Below are 23,849 nucleotides of genomic sequence, written 5' to 3' on the forward strand. Positions count from 1 at the left end.
AAAGCTTCTGTTTAAAATGTACCAGTTTTTGTTAAGAAAGTACTTATTAAAAGACTGCCTGTTCCCATATGAACATACTAATTTTGTTATTCTGTGGGTAGGAATGGTCATACTGTTCTTTCATTACATTTCATTGTTGTTTTTTGTCAACACATTACTGTATAAACTGGTGTTTTAAACTATTTTCTCTACTGTTTATAGTATGTTAAAATAAAATTGAATTGGTAACTGCTGTGAAAATTTTGCTAAAAATATGAGGCAATATAAATGAATTGAATTAAATAAAGCCTAAATGTTTTGCGGGTGTTTTTTGTTTTTTTAAAGAAAGAAAATGGTGTACGTATAGCCACTAGATGGCAGGAGAGTAATGAATTAGGATGTTCCCAAGGGCTGTCTGTATCCCAAGAAGCAATTCTGCTTTTTCTACCCTTACACAGCCCAGTTAACTTTAACTGACCGTTCCCCACCCCCGGTAATCAATATATTTAAATCTATTGAACAGTTATGGCATATCCAGTCACTACATTTTGAGAGAGAACCCAGGTCAGGGTCCATTTTTGCCTTTATTCCTAATGCTTTCGGGTTTTAATCAGATCCCATTTCCTAAAACTCTTAATTTGAATTCTCTTTGCAGTACAGTTCTTGCTATGCCCACAACACATTCAGCTATGCTGCAGTGCTCGAGTACTAGGCTTACACTGCTTGGCACAGTTCATAGCATTAAATACCACGCAGCAAGTTTCAAGTAAAAGGAAGCACAGCAATGTTGCAAGTAAGCTGTGTATTCAGCATGCATCCAGGAGCTGGAATCTTGGGAATGGAAAGGATGGCAGTCCTGGACAGCTGAATACAGAATTCCCATGGGCTATTCCGGTACAACTTCTTTTAAAATGAAAGGGGGGAGGAGAAAATTGGATCCCTAAAAGGCAGCATTTCAATCAGAGTCACACAATCAGAGTCACACTTTCTATGGCAAGTAACCAAAAAGTGTTTGTCCAGACCTTTTCTCACCTGCCACCCAAAGAAACAGAACTAGCATGGAAACAAGAGGAAAATGTCACTATGTTTGGGGAAAACAGGTTTCTAGGGGTGTATTTTAAAAATAAACCCAAAATGAAGGCATGGCTGCCACCCCAAGCATGAGTGGGCTTAGGCAATAAGGCTATATATGGCCTGGGGTGAGAGGCAGTGGCATGGAAGAGTCTTGAGGGCCAGTTAGAAAGCTTGTGGGGCTCAATGTAGCGCTTGCGCCAAAGAGGGTCCTCCACTCCTGCTATAGTCTCATCATTTTGTTGGCAGGTCTGTCTTTTGCATCATTACAACAGTATTCTGATATCCAGAAATAGCTGTTTGCTTACTTTTGTTAGCCATCTGTTTAATCTCTTTCAGGACTTCAGATTCCATTGTTGGATTGTTACAGATGTCCACCCAGCTGCCAGTTGCACCTTTCTGTTCAGCAAGAGCAGTTAATTTCTTCTGATTAGGAACCACAAAACTGATGACGTAAGACTGGTCACTAGAAAAGAATGCAATAGAAATTCATTCAGGACCCATAATCATACTTCTTTGCTTGCAAAAAATATATGCTCCTATGTGCTTTAGCTAGAAAAGTACTCCAATCCTTCAAATCTGTAGTGTGGGTTGTGTCCAAGACTAGTCCTTCTCAGAGTAGACACACTGAAATTAATGGCAACAACTAAAAGGTTCATTAATTTCAATAGGTCAGCTCTAAGTAAAATTTAGTTGGATATAAACCACTGGAGACAACTCATTTATCACAACATTTGATTAATAGTCTTGAAAAGAAAAAAAGGAGCGCATGTAAGATTCAACACAATTCCAACACAGAAGTGTTAGTAAGAACAAAAAGGGAAATACAGCCCCATGTTTTTCTACTACTTATAGGAAAAGTCTGTTGCTGTTAATTATCTCATTTCTATATAAAGACTAAAGATGAAGAAAAAGAGGGTTGCTTTTTTACTTGTAAAATAGGTGCTACCTATTTGGAATACAGCAATTCTTTCCAGAGCTATGAGAGAGTTAACAGCTGCTGTTTCTCTGTGCCAACTTAATGTACCTGTAACCTGAGCTAGGGAAAGGCATGTGTGTCAGCTCCAAACCTGTTGAAGCAGCCCTGGGTCTAATTTCCACTCCTGCAATTCTATAGTCATGCAAGAAAGCCTTTAGATAGTAAAGAACAAGGCTCATTTTAATTAAATATGCTACTTTGCTTTTCAAAGTAATTTGGGTTTTTTAAAAGCCTCCCAGAGACCAGCAAATCAAATTTATGAGCACACAAATTCATACAAACCTACCTTTTGGCATAAGCACATATATTGTCAATAAGTGGACAGTTTTTCAGAGCTGCCTCAACTTTGCCCAGCGATACATATTCTCCTGCCTGCAACTTCACCAAATCTTTTTTGCGATCTGGGGAAATAATTGGGTGAAATGGTGCTTTAGAGAGAGCATGCAATTTGATCCTATACATCTTTACTCAGAACTATGTCCTACTGTATTTGTGAAGCAAACATGCAGATAAATGTTTCCATTTACACCATGTGTTAGGAGAAAGCTCAATATACAATCAGATGTTTCATTTTGTTATTCAAAGTGACAAGGGATTTGCCTTTGCAACAGGGACTCTACTATGAGTTCGATGCCAAAGTAAAAAATGTATACATAAAATTTAAAGTCAAGATTAAAAGAATTTCTGTTAAGATGTACGGCAAGACAGAATTTGGTTAGGGCTCTAATATAGCACACTCCTGTATAACAGGAAGACATAATACAATGGGTGACTGAAATCCAACCAAATCATATTCAGAGTAGATTCACTGAAATGAATGGAAGCTATTTAAGTCCACTGATTTCTACAGATCTTCTCCAGTATAACACACATTGGATATTAAATGTTTAAGTATCAAACTTCAGTCCAATCAGAGAAAAAGATAAGGCACCTATGATTTGCAGACAGCCATCAGGATGAAACTCTCCAATGTCTCCAGTGCAAAACCATTGTTGACCATTTTCATCAACAATGAAATCTTCTGCTGTTTTCTCTTCATTTTTGAAGTATCCCTTTGAGACATTAGGTCCACCAATTATAATCTCTCCCCTAGGGTTTGGTTGGTCTCTGTTCGTATAGCCTCCTGAAAAAGTAATATAAAATAATTAGCAAGAACAATTATAGTTCTTGCTTTCCTGCAATCAATGAGAAATAAAGCAAAGCAGCTATAAAGCAGGCTATAAAAATAAGCAGTAAAGCTATATAAAAATAAAATGCTGTACTGAAGAAGTGAACATCAATGATTAACTGTATCAAGATACCAAATTCACAGGGACAACAAAATGCCATCCTTTATTAGGAATGACCAATGCCTACAATGCTCTCCCCCCTTTTAATGCCAAGCCAATTGAGCCTGTTAGATGACAGGCATGAAGATGACACCAACTCTGGCCTATGCATGGTTACTCAGAATTAAGGACCCCCCCCAAAAAAAATATGGGGTTTATTTCCAGTAAGTGAGCATATAATTGCAGCTAACACAGCCTTCTTGTACTAAGCAAGCCCTATTCAACTTAACTGGAATTATCTTCTGAACAAATATGCATAGGATTGGTCTGTAAGTTTGACTGGTAAGTTTTTCAGGGTTTATACGTGCATTATATTAGTAACTGAAAAATGGAAAGTGCTGCTGTAATTTGTACTGGACATGCAGTGCTCTCTTACCTTCTTGCCAGTCTCTCAGTTTAATCTCACAACAGATTAGAGGAGCCCCTACTCTGCCAGTGCTGTAGTCAGAAACTAGAGGAAAATCAGAAAAGATTTAAGACAACAGCCAAAAGAGTTTTTCCATTTTAAAATTCTAGGTGCTTCCAGACTGTTGCTGTTTTGTGGATGATATTCAAGCAGAAACAGGCAAATTCAACTAATGCAATTAAAGTGGATTTCGTGCTCTTGTGCAACAAACCCACTTCCAAAATAAAACAAAACAAGACTTTTGTAGTAAAGAAAGCAATGGGAAAATGACTGAAAATCATCAGATAACAACTGCTTGATGCAACATTGTGTAACCTACCCATACATTTAAGATAACAAATCAGATGAATGCTCAACAAACAGATTCTCTGGAAGCATTGTATAGAGACTAGATAAAAGAACAACCAGCGAAAAGTTAATTCAATCACTGTATTTTTCACTCTATAAGATGCACCCGACCATAAGACACACCTAGTTTTTGGAGGAGGAAAACAAGGAAAAAAATATTCTGAATCCCAGAAGCCAGAACAGCAAGAGGAATCGCTGTGCAGCAATCCCTCTTGCTGATCTGGCTTCAGCGATAGCTGCGCAGCCTGCATTCCCTCCATAAGATGCACACACATTTTCCCTTACTTTTTAGGAGGGGAAAAGTGCATCTTATAGAGCAAAAAATACGGTATTTAGCAGAAACTCATACCGACCTCCTAGAAACAGAGATGATGTAACCCTAAATTGTTACCTTCAGTAATTGTCCCTGCTCCACAGGTTTCTGTTAACCCATATCCTTGACCAACAGGACAGCAGAAACAAATGTTCATGAATCTTTGTGTTTGAGGTGAAAGGGGCGCTCCTCCTGAAAGCATCATGCGTACATTCCCTCCTAGGAGTGCTTTCACCTTGTTAAATAAGAGTCTTAAAGGAAAAGAAACTAGCATTAATAAACATGTATGTGCAATTCCAAGATCTCCTTCCTGACAAACAATGTGATCTGGATTATGCCCTATTGTTACAGCAGTGGCTAGCTGTCCCATTTTTAAGAAACTAAATGGAGGCATATTTACATGACACCCAATAATAATGGCTGTGTTTCAAACCAGCTTTAGACTGTGCAGTTCAAATCCAAATGTGCACATTCTGACTGCAATGCATTCATCCAAAGCCCACTGAAATGTCAGGAGAAAACTTTATGGTTTTAACTTCCACTCTATGCCCTTTGTTGAGTGCTAGCACTAAAAATGTTTCAGCTGGTAGAAAGGTTAAAAAGGTTTCGCAACCTAGATGATATTGGAATAGTAGCCTAAAGTGCAATAGATTAACCCCTACATAAGAATTATTCAGATACACTTGAGGATGTACAGCAGCAGGACCATATTTGGGGTGCTTCTTGCACTGGTTCTTTAGAATACAAAATTGGTAAAAATGCATTTACTCAATTGTTGCTCCCTATACAGTGGTGCCTCGCAAGACGAAAAACTCGCTAGATGAAAGGGTTTATCAGTTTTGCGTTGCTTCGCTAGACGAATTTCCCTATGGGCTTGCTTCGCAAGACGAAAACGTCTTGCGCTTTTTTAAAAAAGCCGCTTGAAGAGGCGCAGTTGCGACGGACCGTGCTTCGCAAGACGAAAAACATCGCAAGACGAAAAGACTCGTGGAACAAATTCTTTTCGTCTTGCGAGGCATCACTCGTAGCTATATAATTACTTGTAGCTTTAACATATTAACTGGCACATATATGAAATATACTTACAAATTACATAGAGGTGCATCATAACCCCTTTTTATTTGTTCCAATTTATAGTCATATCCTATCTTGAATAGTGTTTTCTGGATATAGTTCATCTCTTGAACTTTGCTCATAACGTTCTTATAAATTCGGTCCATGATTTCCTATAGAAAGATTTTTTTATAAAGGTGAGTGTTGAGAAAAAATACCATTCCTGCTTATACTAGTACAGTCTGGCAATCTAAAAAGGCAACAGGAAACAGGAATCTCATTCATTTTAAACAGCTTAGTTTTTCCTTAGTTGTGCAATGCTTAGTGTACAGGCTAGTTAATCTATTTATGGTCAATGTTAGCCGGGAGCCATTCTGCGTAGGCACAAGCTGAAATGCACAATGGAAAAATTGAGCTTTCCTCCCTTTCCCTCTGAGCTATGCTATTTCAACAAGATTTTAGTATAGCACATTGGTTTCTAATGTTTAAGAAATAGTTACAACAGTGTCTAATTTGCATCACTATAGTATCTGAGGACAACCTTCAAGGTCTGCAGTTCTAACCACCCCATTCTTTTCTTTTTGTTAAAAACAACAACTCATAAAGGAGTTTTCCAATTGCCCCAGCACTGACTTTTGTTTATTTTCTGAGTATGCTACAATATATGGGTCAGACTTATGGGATGCTCATGAAACTTAATGAAGTAAGTTCTTTCTCTGCAAGTTGGACTTTCTGCCATAGCTTGCACTAGGTCTTTCACAGGGCAGTCATGTACATATCTATTCAAAAGCAAATCCCAGTGAAATACAACGGCGCCTACTCTTCGGAAAGTGGACATAGTTTTGCAGCCTCAATTGCTGGTTAAAATCACAATATTTTGTGGTGGCAGGGAATGAAGATAAGTTAGGTTGCCTACATTCAACAGCAAGTCAGCTATGTAAATTATTAGCTGCTAAGATATCTATAGTAATAGCATGGATTATTTGCACTCAATCATGCCTCAAATATCCCAGACTCAAGGACCAAATATAATTCTAAAATGTATAATATATATATTGGATTGCAATCCTATGTACACACTTATTGGGGAAGATATGTCACTGTACCTTTTAACTACTAAATTAAAATAAAAAGTTACCATACAGATTCACTCTACTTCTTAGTGTTGAGGCTGTTGGGAGTGAATGATATGGAAAATAAAAGGAGACTTCTGGTTTGGCTTGCCATGGCGGAGGCTGTTGATTACATCTCTGCCGTTTTGCGCAGGATATTTTGAGGATGAGGTGGATTTAACCATCCTCCCAACCACCCCAGGGCCGGGGGGGGGGCAGCTTCATCTGCAGATCACCCAACACCTGCCCCCCAATCTGGTATGAATGAGGGGGCGCTGGGTGGAAAGCACTGTGTGTCTCTTTGGCAACTCTCCAAAGTCACCACCATGAGTGAAGAAACTCCTGTTTTTTAAGATGATAATTCGGACTTAATTAACGAGCATGCTCTGAGTGAGAGGAGATAAACTGCTCTGCCAACTGATTCAGCCACTAAGGAGCTAAATGATTTGAGTGGAAGAGAGATTATCTTTACTATGAAACTGGTATGTCGGAACGGAAAGTGGGGAGAGAGGGAGCCACCTTTGTTTCTTTTTGATATACTGCGTATCTGCTATTTTACTTGGCAAATCCCCCTGGAAAGTCTGAATATCGATTGATTATGTATGCAAGTGAGACTGGACTGTATTGTAATATTGATATAATTTTGATCTAATTATTAACTGTGTGGAAAAGATTTACGAACTTGCAATTAATTCTGATGGGGCTGTTAAGAGCGGAAGATGGGAATTGAGGCTCCTAGCCAAAATACAGGCTTATCTGTTCTGGTATGGTATGAGATGAAACGGAAAGGTTTGACATATGCTTGTAACAATTGGCAGAAAGCCAGATTTCCTCCATTTTGGGATGTATTGTATTGGGTAACAACTGGCATGAAGAAGCGAAAGTGAAAAACATGGAAGAAAATAAACACCCACACAGAAACATACTGTTTTGATATAACTTGCTTGCTGGACGAACTCAGAGGCTGTGAAAATGAATGAAGGATTAACATCGGATTGATTTATAGGAACCACCTGGACTAATTAAGAAAGCAGCGCAAATGTGGCAATCCTCCGCAAATGATGGCAATCCTCTGACCTCAGAGCATAGGAAGTCAAACAAAGATTTATGATTTGGCTTAATATTTGGACTGTTTGATTATTTTAAAATTCAGAATATCTTTAACGTGGCCTTTATTAGATTGTTAAATAGGAAAACTTAATAAATATTTTTATTTAAAAAAAAAGGAAAATAAAAGTATTTTACTAGCCACTTGTCCCAACCAATACTTACGGGCACAGCTGCCATCAATGTTGGTTTCAAAATAGAACAATCTCCTTTGCTTCCCTTTTTAATTTTACTTGACTGCAAGAAAAGAGTATGAGAATCTCAGTTAAAAGTACATTAATAGCCCTAAGACTGCCACATTCCAAAAACAATTACTTTATTCCATTCAGTGAAAGAGAATGAACCTCAAAAACACAAGGAACCCCACTAACAATACACTTTTCCATACTAAAAGAAACAGCAAAGTTGTATGTAATTATCTGCAGGCCTTGATGCAACTAAGTAATGAGGCAAAATACTGGGGAGTGGTGCTCTTTGAAACCTAGCTTAAATCCATTTATTCACACAATAAGGGAGCTGCAAAACTTTTCTTGGCATTACAAGATCTGTGCATGCTATTCAGTTAGTGAGCAAGATAAATATTATTTATTGCATGTTCAACATATTATAGTGTGTCAGGGTAAGCAACTGATGGGCTTGCCTGTTCAAGACACTCTATTATATACACATATATGTGGGCAGGCTGTTAAAAGTGCTATGGATGGGTACAATTCTTTTTATTTAGTTGTAAAGCTGATCCTAAAGATGGCTATGGGTGGTGAGGGGTGGATCATGCTGTTGAACTAGATTTTTCTAAAGCCAGTTTCCCGAGCAAAGTTTCCTAAGTGCCTTTTTGGATGTTACACTTTCCTACACTAGCCACTACTGCGCTTTGAACCTTTCAGTGTGGCGAGTCTAGGATTGCTAATCATCTCCATGCTATTCACAACTGTTGTGTTAATTCAACTGAATGTTAATACATTTCTTTCTTTCTGAACAACCAACAGGATAGGTCAATACATTTGCTTACCTGGTCTGATAGTGTGAGAGGAGAGGAATATCCAATCCTGCAGCCGTAAGTAATACAGGAAATTTCTGCTGTCAGTTCTAATACATGAGCCAGAGGCAAATAGCCAATGTATGTGTCCTTGGGTCTAAAGGAGAAAAATTATGTGATTCAGTATAGCATGCAGGTTATCTGAACTTAAAAAGAGCCCTGCTGGATCAGGTCAAAGGCCCATCCAGTCCAGCACTCTGTTCTCAAAGTAGCCAACCAAATATCCATGGGAAGCCTGCATACAGCACTTCAGTGCAGTAGCACTTCCTCCACCAGTGATTCCCAGCAATTCTTGTTCAGAGGCATACTGCCTCTGACAGTGTAGGTATAACATAGCCATTGTGGAGACTAACCTCCAATAGCTTTGCCCTCCATGAATTTGTCTAATCCTCTTTTTATAAAGCACAGAAAACAGTTTTTATTCTACATTCCTTTTTCATAATTGAGGGCTTCTTGGATCTATGTTCTCTAACATATAGCCAGGCAAATTACATTACTTAACAGATGAAAGCTTTAAAAACATCTCACCAATGGAAAGAATTTTGAACCTACTATTCAACTTCCTGGACTTGTCAATTATTTTCAAGCAGAGTATTCTCTCCAGCTTGGAGACATCAGGTTAAAATAGGTTTCCACTGTTGTTTTATTATTGCCCTTCTTAAGGCTACCACAGGTTTCCATTTAAAGTCTGTTTCTATTCTCCCACTTCCTCACCAATAGTCTTCCAGGCAACAAAAAATAAATAAACCTTCCCTTTGGTGCATTCATGTCAGTTCCAAGATGTACCCAATTTCCAAAATACTGGTGAAGTATCAGCCACCAGCACTTAAGTTTCCTTTGTCTGGTCTTCTCCCCACATATCTAGCAGTTTGGTGGGGCCCCATATATGATGCCCAAAAAGTCTATTACAAAATCCTCAGACTAGTATTCAAACATTTCAGACCTCTGTTTTATAAAGGGTTTGTTTGTTTTCCACTCCTATGTCTCCCCCTTAACTTTAGCAGTATCCAAGTTAAATACTCTATTACTACTGTTGCTGTAGTAAAGCCTTAGAATGATCCTGTCCAAGGTGTAAGGTTATAATCCAGTAAGAAGCAAGTAAATAGCCAAAGTATGAACCTAGGATCAATAAATAAAATTTCCTAGGAAAAGCACATAGCTTTTATCTTATACAGACTAATTTATCTCTTCTTTTGAACACTGTTCTGTTTAACCCATTCTAGTCCTTGTCAGCTAAGTCTCATGCTAATGATTCAGCCAGAGTGCAATCCCCCTCCCTATCTGCTGGGGGCAGGATGCAAAAACACATAGAGAAAGGAATGGAAAGTGATAGGAAGAGGGTTTAGAATGGGCCAACCTAATCCTCTCTGCCCTCCCTCCTTGCTTGTCCATCAGTAGCTGCAGTTAACAGCAAGTGCCACCCACCCACATGAACTTTAATCATTGCTAAGTGACAGGTGAGAGGAAGCACCAAAAAGGCGTTAATCAGCCCAATTCCTCTGGTTGCCATGCTGTTGACAGGTATGCTGCTGTGCCCTGATCCTCCATGGGGAGAAAGCAGGATTGCACCATAAATGATTACAGAAAGACAGTGTTGTCTTTAAAAATGGAGTTTGAGTTTTTGACATACATCTTTGAAAAACAGGAAATGCTTACCCCAACCCTGGTATCCGTTCACACTGTCCTGTCATTCCAGCTATCAAATTTTTATGCATCATCATCACTCCTTTAGGTTTCCCAGTGGAGCCACTGGTGTACATTACTAAGGCCATATCTGTGGCAGTAGGTCGACTTGGAGAGATATTTACTAGAAAAAAGATCAGGGGCAACAAACATTACAGATAAGTACATCACAGAAAATGAATTAAACTGTATTTTATATTTGATGCCAATCTTAGCTAAAAAAACAAGGTATAAACAAAATTTATGAAGAAATTTGACTGTAAGTACTTTCTCTGTGTGGGAAACCAAAACTAGAATACTCTTATCTGCATTCCTATAAAAGGTCAAAAAGTCCCAGAAGTTTCTGTCTCTTAGCTTAGAACTAATTGGAAGGGCTTCTTTCTAGCAATGGAAATTTCCAAAGCAACTTTAATCTCACTGGGAAGAAAGTACTGAAAGACTAAGATATGTGACACATCTACATGCCATTTTTATGTTGATGTTAAATCAAAAGTATCCCGCTTGGAGAAGGGCTCAAATAGTTCTCAGGAACGGGATCCATACCCTGCTGGTGTCGTTTTGATTATATCTATTCCTGCTGAACAGGTTGCATGGTTCTGGCTATGGGTGAAAAATAGGCTTCATCTTTATTGACAAATTAGCTGGTTGACTGGGTGCTTTGTTTGCCCCTCTGCCAAGGCTTCAGGTGGACTTGAAAGAACTATCAACTTATGCTTGACACCTGGAAGGTTCAGCTGTTTTCCTGATGCTTTGCTTCAATGCAGGCACAGAGGAACAGGATAAAGCTCTTTCACTGAAGGTGACTGTTATGAGGCAAGTTTTAAAATGAATGCGAGTGGTGCTGTGAACCTGGAATCCAGCAGTGACCAGGGCACCAGGTCAGAGGCTACAGTGTCACTAGCAAAGGAACCAGACCAGATTCCTGGCTTTGAGCCTGATGCTAGGACCACTTAATTTGAGGCTTGCAGGCAGGAGCCCTTTGAACTAGCTCCTATAGCAGCAGGACTGAAATAAAACCAAATCCAGTATTCTTATAGGTCTATTTCCTGGGTCTGGGGGCCTGCATGCTTCTCCCACTACCTCACCACTTTAGTGCCACAAGGACTAAAGTGATAAGCCATGAACTGCAGGAGATGTGTCTGTCTTCAGGCCAGAGAGTTAGTCTTTTAAGAAAACTCTAGTCCTCAACAAAGAAAGAGCATAGATGGATTGGAGGCAAAGGCACAAGAGGTTTCAATTCACTCCCAACCCTTGTCAGAACAAATTGTTCACTAGTCCCCCTTGGTGCTGTGAGAACCAATCTTGCCTTGCCTTGTGGGCTCATATGTGGGACCAGAACAAGACAAGTATGGAATATACCCTGGGGTAGTAATTCTATCCACCTACCAAAGCTTTAGAGGTGGGAACTGAGGGAGAGAGCGACCAAGCAGAATTAAAATCCCTGCACAGGGAGTTCAGTCCTGCTTTCTGCAGCTGATCCAGCCACATATCTGCCTGTCCTACATCCAACTTCACATATGACATCAATGTGGGAGAGGTGAGCATGGTTTTTGGAAAATTTGGCAGCCTGGTGGACCAAATGGGACCCCATCCCTGGAATACTGCATTATCAAAATTTTAATACTCTACTCACTGGAATGTGAATCGCCAATCTAGAGTGCCTGTGGAATGCCCCCTCTTTAGCAGTGCAACTGGTGGTGACATTATTATTATTTCAGCCGCATGTAAGGACTTACTTGACCCAGCGTTTTAAGAATTTGAAAGTTCGATCTTACCTGCTACTGTACTTTGATTATATCTGCTTCTATTTATTCAGATGCAGGGTTTTATAAGATTATTGTATGGCTTGTTTCTATTATGTACTGTACAGTATATATTGTACTTCACCCTCATATCTATAGAGATCAGTGTTGGGGAACTAACTGCAAGCCCAGGGGCCAAATGTGGCCTTCTCTATCTGGCCCCAGGGACACTCTCCAGACCACATCCATCCCACAGGCCAAACTTTCCTTTACTCATTTAACCTGGGCTGAAATGTGTTACTGAACTGTGATAATACCGCTTGCCTGAAAGGAGGCCGAAGAGATATGTGGTAGTTATAGAAACCTCATGGCTAGAATGTAAGATACTGTACAAGGGTAAGAGTCACACCACTGCTTTGCCCACTTTTGCATCTGGACCCACCACCACAGGATTTGGCTCCCAAAAAAGTTGCCCATAATGCAATGTGTCTCCTGGGCTGAAAAGAGTTTCCCACCCCAATATAGATGAAGGATGGGCTAGAAACATTTTAAATAAATACACATGTGCATACAATATTGAGGGAGAAGCTTATATTTTAAACAGCTTACAGTTTCATACTTCTTCCCTATGATTAACATATATTTACAACTTTGCTTACTATAGTGAAAGAAGTGTTTTATAACTTTAAGCAGCTGTGATAGCCTTTCACATGGTCCACTTACAGTTTTCTGATTTGGCTCCCAGTTCTTCTACTGCTTGCATGCTAAGGATCTCTAGTGTTTCAGGATAGTCTGCCTTATTGATAGTCTTCTTGTCCACATAAATGATATGTCTGAGGCAGGGGATTTCTGACAAAACATTCTGATGAAGAAATATTTGAAGGTTGATTACACAGTGTACAGAAAAGGATCTTAACATATTGCCTGTTTATTTTGATACCTCTATCCTTATGATGGTTTGGGCTAGTATCAGTGCTTTAAAAATCTACTCCCTTTACCTGCAGCCATTAAACATCCAATCCAAATGGAAGCATATTTTTATATATTAGTTCATACTAGAACTATGAAAACCTTCAGATGAACATTGCACAAAAGGTAGAGAAGCTATCAATAATGTTTGCACTTTGGCTTTCCAGCTTTGTGCCCAAATCATGGTGGTCAATATGCTACTTGTTTGTTTAGAATTTTCAAATAATTTCAATGAAGGGAATTTATTGAGAGTCCCACTGATTTATAAGCCAAGACAATACTTTGCATCCCCACTACAAAATACACATAGCCACGTTAGTCCACACGATCTCCAGAATTTCAGCCTAATGTTGAATTAGTTTTCCATGAAACTTAACATCAACCCAACCCATATCTTTTGCAAGATTAATATTATTTATACCAAATGAAGATATCTCATCAAGACTTACCTTGAGTTTGCCTTCTAAAAGGTCGGTGCTAGTGATTAGATAAGATGCTCCAGATTCGTTCAGTCCATAGGTTACTGCATCTTCTCCAAGGGTCGCATATAAAGTAACAACTGTTTAACAGAAAGGGGGAGATTGCTTTTTTTTTATTAAAAAAAAAAGCTAAAACCAAATCTGTATTTCCTTAGCCACCATCAATTACTTTGCATTGAGGAATGAGTAAAAGCATTCTGGTTTTTCATGTTCATTTTATGTTTCACATCTACTGCAAAAAAACCCCCACCACTATCCCAAAGTAGAATAAACCTGACATACCAATGCAAAATTCTGAAGTTTGTAAGAAAAATACAGTGACTATTCATGCAAACCAAGAGACTTCCAAATGACGACTGTGCTTACCCTTGTGTACATTTGAGTTTTACACAGAAACATCATGGACAGTTAACTCTGGCATTGTATTTTAAAGTTACATACCTGTTTTGATAACTAGGAGATAACATTGCAGTGAGGGGGGAAATATAGGACCAGGAAAGGAGGGAACAAGGAGCCTGGGGATCAGAGTCCTATTTTTCCACAAACTTGCTCATATATGCCAGATAAAGCATCAATACTCACGAGGAAAGCTGTATCGGAAACAGGTTTGTGCTGCAATCATCCATTCAGTTCGGGTTTCACAGAAAATAGCAACTGTGCTCTTTGGTTTTAGCCCAAGTGAAACTAATCCTCTCCCAAAGTTGTTCAGTTTCTGGTTAGTTTCCTCATAGTTCAGCCACCTATAGTTTCCTAAGATCAGCTGGTTAAAGAGTAAAACACTTGTTTAATATACAAGAACTTTGGTTAGTAGGCTCCTAAATAAATAAGTAAAATATACTGTTGAATGACTTGATCTATAGAACATGAGGCAGTATTTGCTAGAACAAGAGTGCCTAAAAACTAAATATTTTATTCATCATTAAGAAAGTCAGCCACAATGTTGGTCTAAAAGAAATGCAGGTAACTTTCAAAATAGGCCAGCTGTGTTTGTAGTGCTAAGAAACCTGCCCAGTAAGGTGTCTGTGCAAATACAACATTTTCGTACTATATCAATACAGCTTGTTCAATAACATTGTTCTCTGAAGTACTTTAGAATCCTCTCCCTTGATTAGCAGCCAACAATCCACATGGCAATAGAAATGCCACTGAAATATATACAAAGTAAATATCTTCAGACAGAAGCACATAGTTCCAATACTTGGAACAAGTATTAAACTTCATATCTGTTTGCTTGACAAAGTAACTTAACAGTGGGTGATGCCTTTTGAAATGAGCATTGACCTATTTATTACTAATTTAACAAAAAAGTATTTGTTTTTTTAAAAACACGAACTTACTATTTGAATAGTATAACAAATAATAAAGTGCATAGATTTCAAGACCCTCTAAACATACCAAGTGCTTTAAAAAATGATCCCAATTCATTGCAGGTAAGATATTTAAGACATTATCAACCTTTTAAAAATACCTTATTAATGGTGTTTAAACATTTACCAAAGTTATTACCTTCTTAAATACTTTCCCATGGGGCTGCATTTCATTCTCTTCACTCAGGATCTCTCTTGTTCCAAGACAATCTTTTTTCCCAAATTTTGCAACAGCATGGTCAAACAATTTGTCCAAAGTGTCTGCTCCAGGCAAGTCTATAGTGGCTAATGACTCAAGATGTGAAATGGCTCTGTATGGGCTTCCAGGACTGTCCAAGACGGGTTTAGCTTTTAATCGCTTCGCCATAGCTTTTTTCTTCTTAGCATTTGTAAGAAAATACCATGGAATGAATATAAGGGCACTGTACAGATTTATCAACAAGTACACAGGAAGCAAGAGAAAGATGCGTAGTCCTAGCTTAGGGTTCATAATGGATGGCTTTCTGTCTCCTGTCCTTCACGAATTCGAAGTGCCTTAGTTTTTTGCACGACAAAAGTGGAAGCAGCCGCAGACAAAAGCAGAATGAAGGTTTAGGTGGTTCAGTTTTAGAGTAATCACTGCAATGTTAGAAATACTGGAAGCCAGCAGCAGATTATTGGTGGTTGAAGATCATAGGTAATCAGATAACAGGAGGCAAAATTAGTAACAGTTTGTTAGCTTCAATCCTTTATTGGTTTCATCATAAAATGCAGCTAGATACTGGAGGTTGAAAAAACTGGTTTCATACTTATATACATCACATAACTGATTTTAAGGAGAATAAAACTGAAATAAATATTTGTTCCATCTACCCCATCTCAAATATTTTTGAGAAGCACTCTTAAAATGTTATACTTTTAATCCAGTTTAGCAAATAAGTATTGCATCATTGTGTTCAAAAGTTCATAGCTTTTTCTTTAAATATTTTTACTTGAGCAGGAGAGGATTTAGCAGTGCTGTTTATGACTCAGAAGCTACATTAATTCACTGTTTACTGGACTTGCGTACATTCAGATTCCTTGGCAGGCCAAAATACTGAACTGTTGCAATTGCTTATTGCAAAATGCTTCCATAGCCTCCCTTCTGACCTTGCTTTAAGACTGGCAAACAGTTTGATAGAAACAAGGTCTTAAACATATCCTAATATTCAGGCATGAGCCAATATAGATATGTGATTTTGGCTTCTTATGTGGAAGGAGCTTCTTCTGTTCAAATAACAGCACTGCAGTTTAACCATGGTTTCATAAAACCTATCCTTATATGCAATCAGATCAGCCTCAGTGGTCTTGTGCACAATACGGACATATTGCAGGGGATTGGACTGGCTAACCCTCAGGGTGCCTTCCATCTTCATAGGTCTTTGATTCTATATGGGAGTTAGGGTTTAAATTTGCAAACGGAGAGAGTGAGTGATGGATAGAGGAATGATAGGCGCTGACTGAACAACATTCACTTCCATTTCACTAGGGCTTTCTTAAATATTCCTCACAATTTCCAGGGGAAATGCTGGAAGCTACACAGAACACTGTTTTGTGAAATGGGCCCAAAACATTCTGATATGAGGGAGCAAGAAGCGAGGATCATCTCTTTACACACTTAATGGGGGGTTGCAGCGTGCTTCAGGATAAGGACTATTTTGGACAGATTGATGAAGCATAATGCAGAGGAACCACAGGACAGGAAATTCCTCAGGAACAAGGAATTCAGACAGTTATACCCCAGTATTCAAAGTGATGTATAAACATATTATATGTTTCAGGATGAAACACGCTGTGCTTTAAAAATAGATTTTAAATGACTGACTAGCATGTCAATAATTAAGATTCTGCAGCACCCATTATTTAATCATGATAATTGAATTTGCTCTAAGGTACAGCAGCAGCTACAGACTAGTAGCATGTATTACTCAGCTGATAAATGTTATTTAATTATATAGTGCAACATGATAAATTTCTGATTCATATTTATAATCACAGTAAAACTTTATCTGTCAAGGCCTCAACTCCTTTGAGGAAATTTAACAAAGAAGCCAGCCATGTATACCATCAAAAATAAATAGAAAGATGTTCTTCATATGTAACAGCCATATGACTTGTAAGAAATCCCCTAGTTTCCATTTTCTCAAATAGGAATAGTAATTCCTACAGAGTGTCTAGCTTTTATAGAAACATAAATATATGATTTACATCCATAGGTGAAAATGCTTTACGTTACCAATATTCCAAAAAAGACATTTCCCATGAATTTAAATCTAATTTACAGTAGTTAAATCCCAAAGCAACTGTGGTACAATAACTTTTATCAGAGTCAACCAAAATATCACAAGGAAGTGGGAAAGCTTTCCAGTTTTCCAGTTTCCCAGGACTTTCACTGAGCTGCTAGATGTTCAGCAAAAAAAAAAAAAAAAAAAAGGTCAGAGGAGTGGGGAGGAAAAAATATGGTTCTATGGCAGCAGTTCTGAACACCTTTGTGCTTGTGTGGATGACTTGAAAATTTATGGGAGTTTCAACTTGCACTTTTTCGTATTCCATATTGACACTGTTAAAAACAGCACTGTGTTATGATGCTTTAAGCCATGGCCTTGTTGGCCTTATTGATAAATATGGCTCTGATCAAAACAAAAAATGAGTAAAGTGCAAACTACTGATATCCTCAACTTTTCTGCAACCTTTAACATGGATCACCTGGTGGCTTGTGTACCAGTTTAAGAGAACCAGTTTAAGCCTGTTGGGTCAGGCCCATGACCCATCAAGTCCAGCGGCCCATCTAGTCCAACATCCTGTTCTCACAGTGGCTAACCAGATACCTGTGAGAAACCAGCAAACACAAAAGCACTCTCCCCTCCTGTTGTTTCTAGCAGTGGCCATTCAGAAGTATTGCATGCATAATGGCATGCTCATTTTGTTTTCACATTTTAAAACGTGACAGCCATGGCTCTCCAATGAAGTATATTTTGACAGCTCCAAATAGGACTTCTAAAAATATATTGTGTTTGCCAAAAACAAAATGGTAGTCCCAAGACTTTCAAGTAAATTACATTAATTTGCATTAGCTCTTTCCTTAAAACCTGTTTTAATGCCGCCCGCCCACCAGTTAATTAAACACTCCAGTAGAAGTAAGTTGCACATAACACAAAAACACATGGGCAGAAATGTTAATGCTAGTTAAAGCTCTAGCGAGGAACAGTGATACAATATGACATAATTTAAGAAAAGATCTGGAAAATTTGTGTTCAAAGTCTGACAACAGACAAAGCATGCAACACCAATTCAGAGCCTAACTTTACATTTATACACAAATGTGTGCATCTGAACTCCCTTCTCCTTCCCCTCCAGGAAAAGCTTCTTTGGAATGGGGAGATTTTGACGGGAGAAAGTGTGTGTGTGTGTGTGTGTGCGCGCGCGTGTACGTGCATCCGTGCGTGCACAATTCCTTAGCTGTTTCTGTGCTTCCCATCACTTCCCACCCTGTCTCCCTCACCTGGGTCCAAAATATAAAACATGCACTTGGGCTCCATGGAGGAGATGCAGCAGAAGCAGCAGATTGGTTGGGGCCCCGCTATCATCCACCATTACTTCCAATCTTCTCCTCCTAAAGTAACTTTTTTGGGCTGTGGGAGGAGCTCCCTCAGGATTCAGTTTCGTGCAATATACATTTAAGATGTTTGGAACTGGCCAATGCCAGTCAATATACAGTTTGCAAAAGGCTCAGTGCTGTCGTCTCTATTCATAATGAATTAATAGCACCAATTCCACAATAAAAGATCTGAAATCAACGCAGGCTACCTAAGCAACATAAATAATCATTCAATACTAAGGCTGATGGAAACTGCACTGTGCAAAGTTTAAGAGTAGTTATTAAGAAGCACCTCCCTGACAGACTGAAAAAGCTATACAATGAAAATATACTGTACAGTACTTAATTAGAAATTAAGACAGCCTTTTATTCAAGTACTAGCCCTGTACCCACAGGTGAGAAAGGACTGCATGCAAGGAAAATTGCAGTTGTGCTCTCTTGAAGGCGTTTCCAAAGCATGTTATATAATGGGTAGGATATCAAAATTGCAACCAGAAAAGGGGGGCGCAGAAAAGGTGCCCCCATGTATAAGGCGCCCCCTATTTTGGGGTGCTCAAATTTAAGAAAATGGGGGGAGATGGCTTAGAGTTGTTGAGCTTTTTCGGGGGGGGGGAATGCCCATGGTTGTTGAGCAACTGGGGGGGATGCCAAACTGAATATCACTCACCCAGCTGGCAAACGCTAACGATCGCAAGCAACGCAAGCCAAATTGCCGAAGTGGCAGCCAATCCAAAGCAGCCCTTGCCACATCCACTAATAACCTGCCCATTTGACAAAGCAGCAGCCAATCCAAAGCAGCCCTTGCCACATCCACTAATAACCTGCCCATTTGACAAAGCAGCAGCCAATCCAAAGCAGCCCTTGCAGCAGACACCATTCACCCACCCAATCGCTAGATCCTGCTCACGGATGCAACCAGTCGCCCATCCCTCCTCTGCACTACCCAGGTATAAGATGACCCCCATTTTTTACTTTATTTGGGAGTAAAAAAAACCTCGTCTAATACACAGAAAAGTATGGTATCTTAATGTAGAAAGTAGCATGGCCCAAAGATGCTCCATTTATTGTTTTTTTGAAATGATGAGGAAAAGTCTCACCATTAAACAGTGTTTTAATTGTTTCCATATTATTTAAGGTCAACCCACTGGCATCAAGAAAAGTGCTCATCAAAGCTTTTAAACACATAATCTCATTAAAAGTTTGTTCACTTTAGAGTACTCCACCAGTTAAAAACAGAGTGTGATATGAAAAAAGCTTATATCCAACTGACTGTGGAGTTAATGCCACATAACCTATTGAAAGTTTGGGTAGTTCTAATAGTCACACAAATATCTTATTTCATCTTTTTTCCAAGCAGTACCTGAAGTGTTACCATGAAAATTGCATGGTAAATTGCACCTGAGGAACTTTCAGATCCAGATGTTTTAAACACCTAGAAGGCCTGTTTTGAAAAAGTTGCTAGTCATCCCAATTCAAAGGTTGATAGTAACCACACACCCAATCAAATACTGCTGTAGACATTCAATATATGACAGCAGAAAGATACAGGCTATATTTAGGATATATTTCTAAACAGGAAATTACTTCAATCAGAACACTTTAAAAACAGTACATAAAAAACAGATATGTTAATGAAACATATTCAACAATAAGTATTGGTATACCAAAATTCAAACTTACAGTTTTTCCAGGAGAAATGAGAACTCTTCAGAAGTTGCTCAGTCCACAGTAAGATGGGGATGACTGTTTGTAACTCTAGATTTAAAGTTACACAGAACTTTAATTTTCAAGTTTTATATGGCTATTTATCATAAACAAATTTTGCTTTTCAACAAAATGACAGTTTTTTTGTTTTTAAAAAAGGCAACATCAGAACTTAAGAATAGTCTGTCAAATCAGGCCAATGGCCTATCTAGTCCAGTATCCTGCTGTCATAGTGGCCAACTGGATGCCTGTGGGAAACCAGTGAGCAGAACATGAGCACAATAGTATTCTCCCCTCCTCAGCAATTGGTATTGCTACCTCATAGCTAGTAGCCATTGATGGCCTTCTCCATTAATTTATCTAATCCTCTTTTAAAGCTTCCAAGTGACCATCACTGCCTCCTGGGGGAGGGAGTTCCAACGTTTGACTATGTACTGAGTGAAGAAGTGCTTCTTTTTATTTGTCCTAAACCTTCCAACATTCAGCTTCATAGAATGTCCATGAATTCTAGTGCTATGAGAAGGAGAAAAACATTTCTCTGTCTACTTTCTCCATGCCATGCATAGTTATTTTATAAACTTCTATCATATCACCTCTTACTTGTCTGATCTCTAAACTAAGAGAAGTCCCAAATGCTGCAACTTTTCTTCATACAGGAGTCGCTCCCCTTGATCATTTTGGTTGCTCTTTTCTGAACCTCTTACAATTCTACAGTATCACAAAAGGCTTCTTGGAACAGAAGAACTGAGAACACAAGATGATCATGTTGCCCAACAATGAGATGCCATTCAGGCAATCAAAACATTTGATTTCTGAATCGTTGCTTGTTTGGAACCTATTAATCATAGTGCCTGATCGCATGTCAAGGGAAACTATAGTAAACTGTAGCTTTTGTTTCTGTGCTCGCACAAAAGGAAGATCAAAGGGACTGTGTCAAATGCAGTAAAATTTACATTAGTTCTGCTCACTTTTGTCTCTGGCATCACCAACCACAGGGGGAATGTGGTCCTCAGGCTGAAAAAGGTTCCCCATCTATGTTGCATGGTTACCTGCTACATGACCTTAACTTTTGCATGTTCCACTTTTAACATCAAAGGACAGCATTTTTAATATTACAAAATTGTAAGAGTTTCCTTGGAAATTGTAAAAAGTTATTTGTGTTTTCAACTACTTTTGAGTACATTTTCTATTTTTGACAATATAGGGTATTACTTACAAGTACATTCAAGCTTCTCACCCCCATTTCCCTGCTGGGGAGAAAGGGGTAAGATAGATAGATAGATAGATAGATAGATAGATAGATAGATAGATAGATATCCCGGTTTGATGTCACAGAGAAGTAACTGAGGAAACCCAGCCAGATGGGTGGGGTATAAATAATAAATTATTATTATTATTATTATTACTACTACTGATCATGTGTCAGCTCTATCAGGGCATCTTTGGAAGTGGAGTGGACGGTACATCAACAAACTCCTAATCTCTCTCTCATCCCTAAAACAAGATAGCAGTACAGTCATACCTTGGTTCTTGAACAGAATGTGTTCTGGAAGTCTGTTCGACTCCCGGAACCATTCAAAAACCAAGGCATGGCTTCCAATTGGTTACAGGAGCATCCGGAAGCCACGGAAGCCATGCCAGATATTCCGTTTCCAAAAACTGTTTGAAAACCAGAACACTCAATTCCAGGTTTTGATTGTTTGGGAACCAATTTCTTTGGGAGCGAAGGTGTTTGAAATCCAAGGTATGACTGTATCACCAAAGTAGTACCAGGGTTGATTATGCTTCAGAACCATCAATCCTATAAGAAAGATACATCAATGCAGACACAATTTTTTGCAGTGAATCTGCCTGCAATACTAGAAAAACCACCACAACTGCAACAAGAATGTTACTGGCTCATGTTGAGGCAGTTCAGTGGCTGGTATTAGGGCTGGGCAGTAACTGTTTTCCAACATTGTAATATACCACCAGGTAAACACTGCAATCTATATCACAATGTCAGAAAGAAGCCCATATCAAAGCAATGGATGAGGAAAGTGTGCTAACACTCTGTTTGTTTGCCTGCCTCATGCACTGCCTTGGCATGGGCAGAGTGGGGGAGCGAACGGGCTACCTCTCCCTCCCTGGATGAAGAAGCAGCCCGTTTTTACCTCCTCTGCCTGTTCCAAGGCGATGGAGGCAGCTAGGGCAGCAACCTCCACTGCCTTGGGAAGGGCAAGAGATGCAGGTGGGCTGCCTCTCCCTCACAGGGAGGAGGAAGCAGCCTGTTCGTGCCTCCCCCGATCCATCCAAAGGTAGCAGTGGGACCTGAGGCAGCATCTGCTGCTGCCTTGAGACAGAGGGACTGGTGAGGCTCAGCTGGGGGGCAGGAGTCTTCTCACCCCTGGCTAAGCAACCACAACCAGCGTGCATCTGCCAGAGGGACCGGGGGCTTGTTGAAGCAGAGGAAGGAACAAGCTGTATCACACCTCGCTGATACAGCTTGTTTCTCCCTCTGCAGCAATATGAGGGCAGACCGTGATGATGGCATCACTCAGCGGTATATCGCTGGTAAAACTGCTACTGCTCCCGAGTCCCTCTGCCTCCAATGCCCGGCTGCAGCTTGTTTTTCCCTCAGCGTGCAGGGCGCTGGTAGCAAAAGGACTCAGGCAGAGGTGGTTTCACCAAAGATATACCACTGAGTGAAACTGTCATTGAGATCTACCCCTAATACCAGTCCTGGCCGATATATGGATATATTGCCCAGGCCTAGCTGATATGCAGTATCTCTCTCTATCTCTCTCTCTCTCTCTCTCTCTCTCTCACACACACACACACACACTCCTTTCCAGACTGCTAAATTGGTTTTTTAAAAAGCAATCATTTGTAGAAAACATATTAGGAACCAAAAATAGAGTTTCTTAATAGTGTAACTGCCTTTGAAATGGGATTGTGAGAGGAGAATTTATTTATGTCATAAATAATGAACTCTTCTATCGTAATATATGCAGTCAGTAGTCAGAGATGCTATGGTATTATAAAACTGAAGACTGAGTGAGCCAAACTGGGACTATTATAACTCTGTGTCTAGTTTAAATTGGATGACAGAGATCAAATTTAGATGTTATTATCTGGCTACTGGGAGTATTCTGACTCAAATACACCAGCACCTCTTCCCCTTGGTATCTATGGCATAACATTAAATCTCCACTGGAATTAATGACCATAGTAAGTCTTTACTCTTATGCTCATGTAACTTGGAAGTAAGCCCCACTGAACTCAATAATACTTCTGAGTAGCCACATATATGATTGAGCTGTTGAAACTAAAAGCAGCTTCTAATCCTTGTTCAATCTCCAATGTAGGTTCTTTAAAAGTGATCAGACAAAAAAATCATACCCTGGGTGCACTTTTCATTGTGGAATTTAGACAGATGTAAAACTACAACTCAGCAATTCTAGGACATTGTTTATTTCTGCTCAGGTGACAATGTCCTAAAATTCAGCCACAGCTTTATTTCCGTCAAGTCCTGGTTTGCCCAACAATGTAAGCCAAACTATGGTTTACCAGGATAG

At 39.3% G+C, this 23,849-nt stretch overlaps 1 protein-coding gene across 3 annotated transcripts in view; it reads right to left on the reverse strand.

Annotated features, from left to right (window-relative positions):
• The window catches only part of ACSL4 (acyl-CoA synthetase long chain family member 4), a 45,344-nt gene that overhangs the window by 5,116 nt on the left and 16,379 nt on the right, over positions 1–23,849 (reverse strand). For 2 of the 3 annotated variants that reach the window (XM_082208647.1, XM_082208648.1), the window contains exons 2-15: positions 20,269–20,343; positions 15,112–15,607; positions 14,188–14,365; positions 13,576–13,685; positions 12,881–13,019; positions 10,389–10,539; positions 8,706–8,829; positions 7,862–7,933; positions 5,511–5,650; positions 4,503–4,675; positions 3,734–3,808; positions 2,961–3,152; positions 2,316–2,430; positions 1,359–1,516 (exon numbers count right to left, since the gene is read on the reverse strand). In XM_082208647.1, coding sequence (XP_082064773.1) covers positions 1,359–1,516; positions 2,316–2,430; positions 2,961–3,152; positions 3,734–3,808; positions 4,503–4,675; positions 5,511–5,650; positions 7,862–7,933; positions 8,706–8,829; positions 10,389–10,539; positions 12,881–13,019; positions 13,576–13,685; positions 14,188–14,365; positions 15,112–15,462 — 1,978 coding nt within the window. In that variant the 5' untranslated portion in view covers positions 15,463–15,607; positions 20,269–20,343. The remainder of the gene's footprint in view (positions 1–1,358; positions 1,517–2,315; positions 2,431–2,960; positions 3,153–3,733; positions 3,809–4,502; positions 4,676–5,510; positions 5,651–7,861; positions 7,934–8,705; positions 8,830–10,388; positions 10,540–12,880; positions 13,020–13,575; positions 13,686–14,187; positions 14,366–15,111; positions 15,608–20,268; positions 20,344–23,849) is intronic. The other variant, XM_082208649.1, reaches the window with a different exon arrangement.

This window comes from Podarcis vaucheri (assembly GCF_965113315.1).
Source record: "Podarcis vaucheri genome assembly, chromosome: Z".
NCBI lineage: Eukaryota > Metazoa > Chordata > Lepidosauria > Squamata > Lacertidae > Podarcis > Podarcis vaucheri.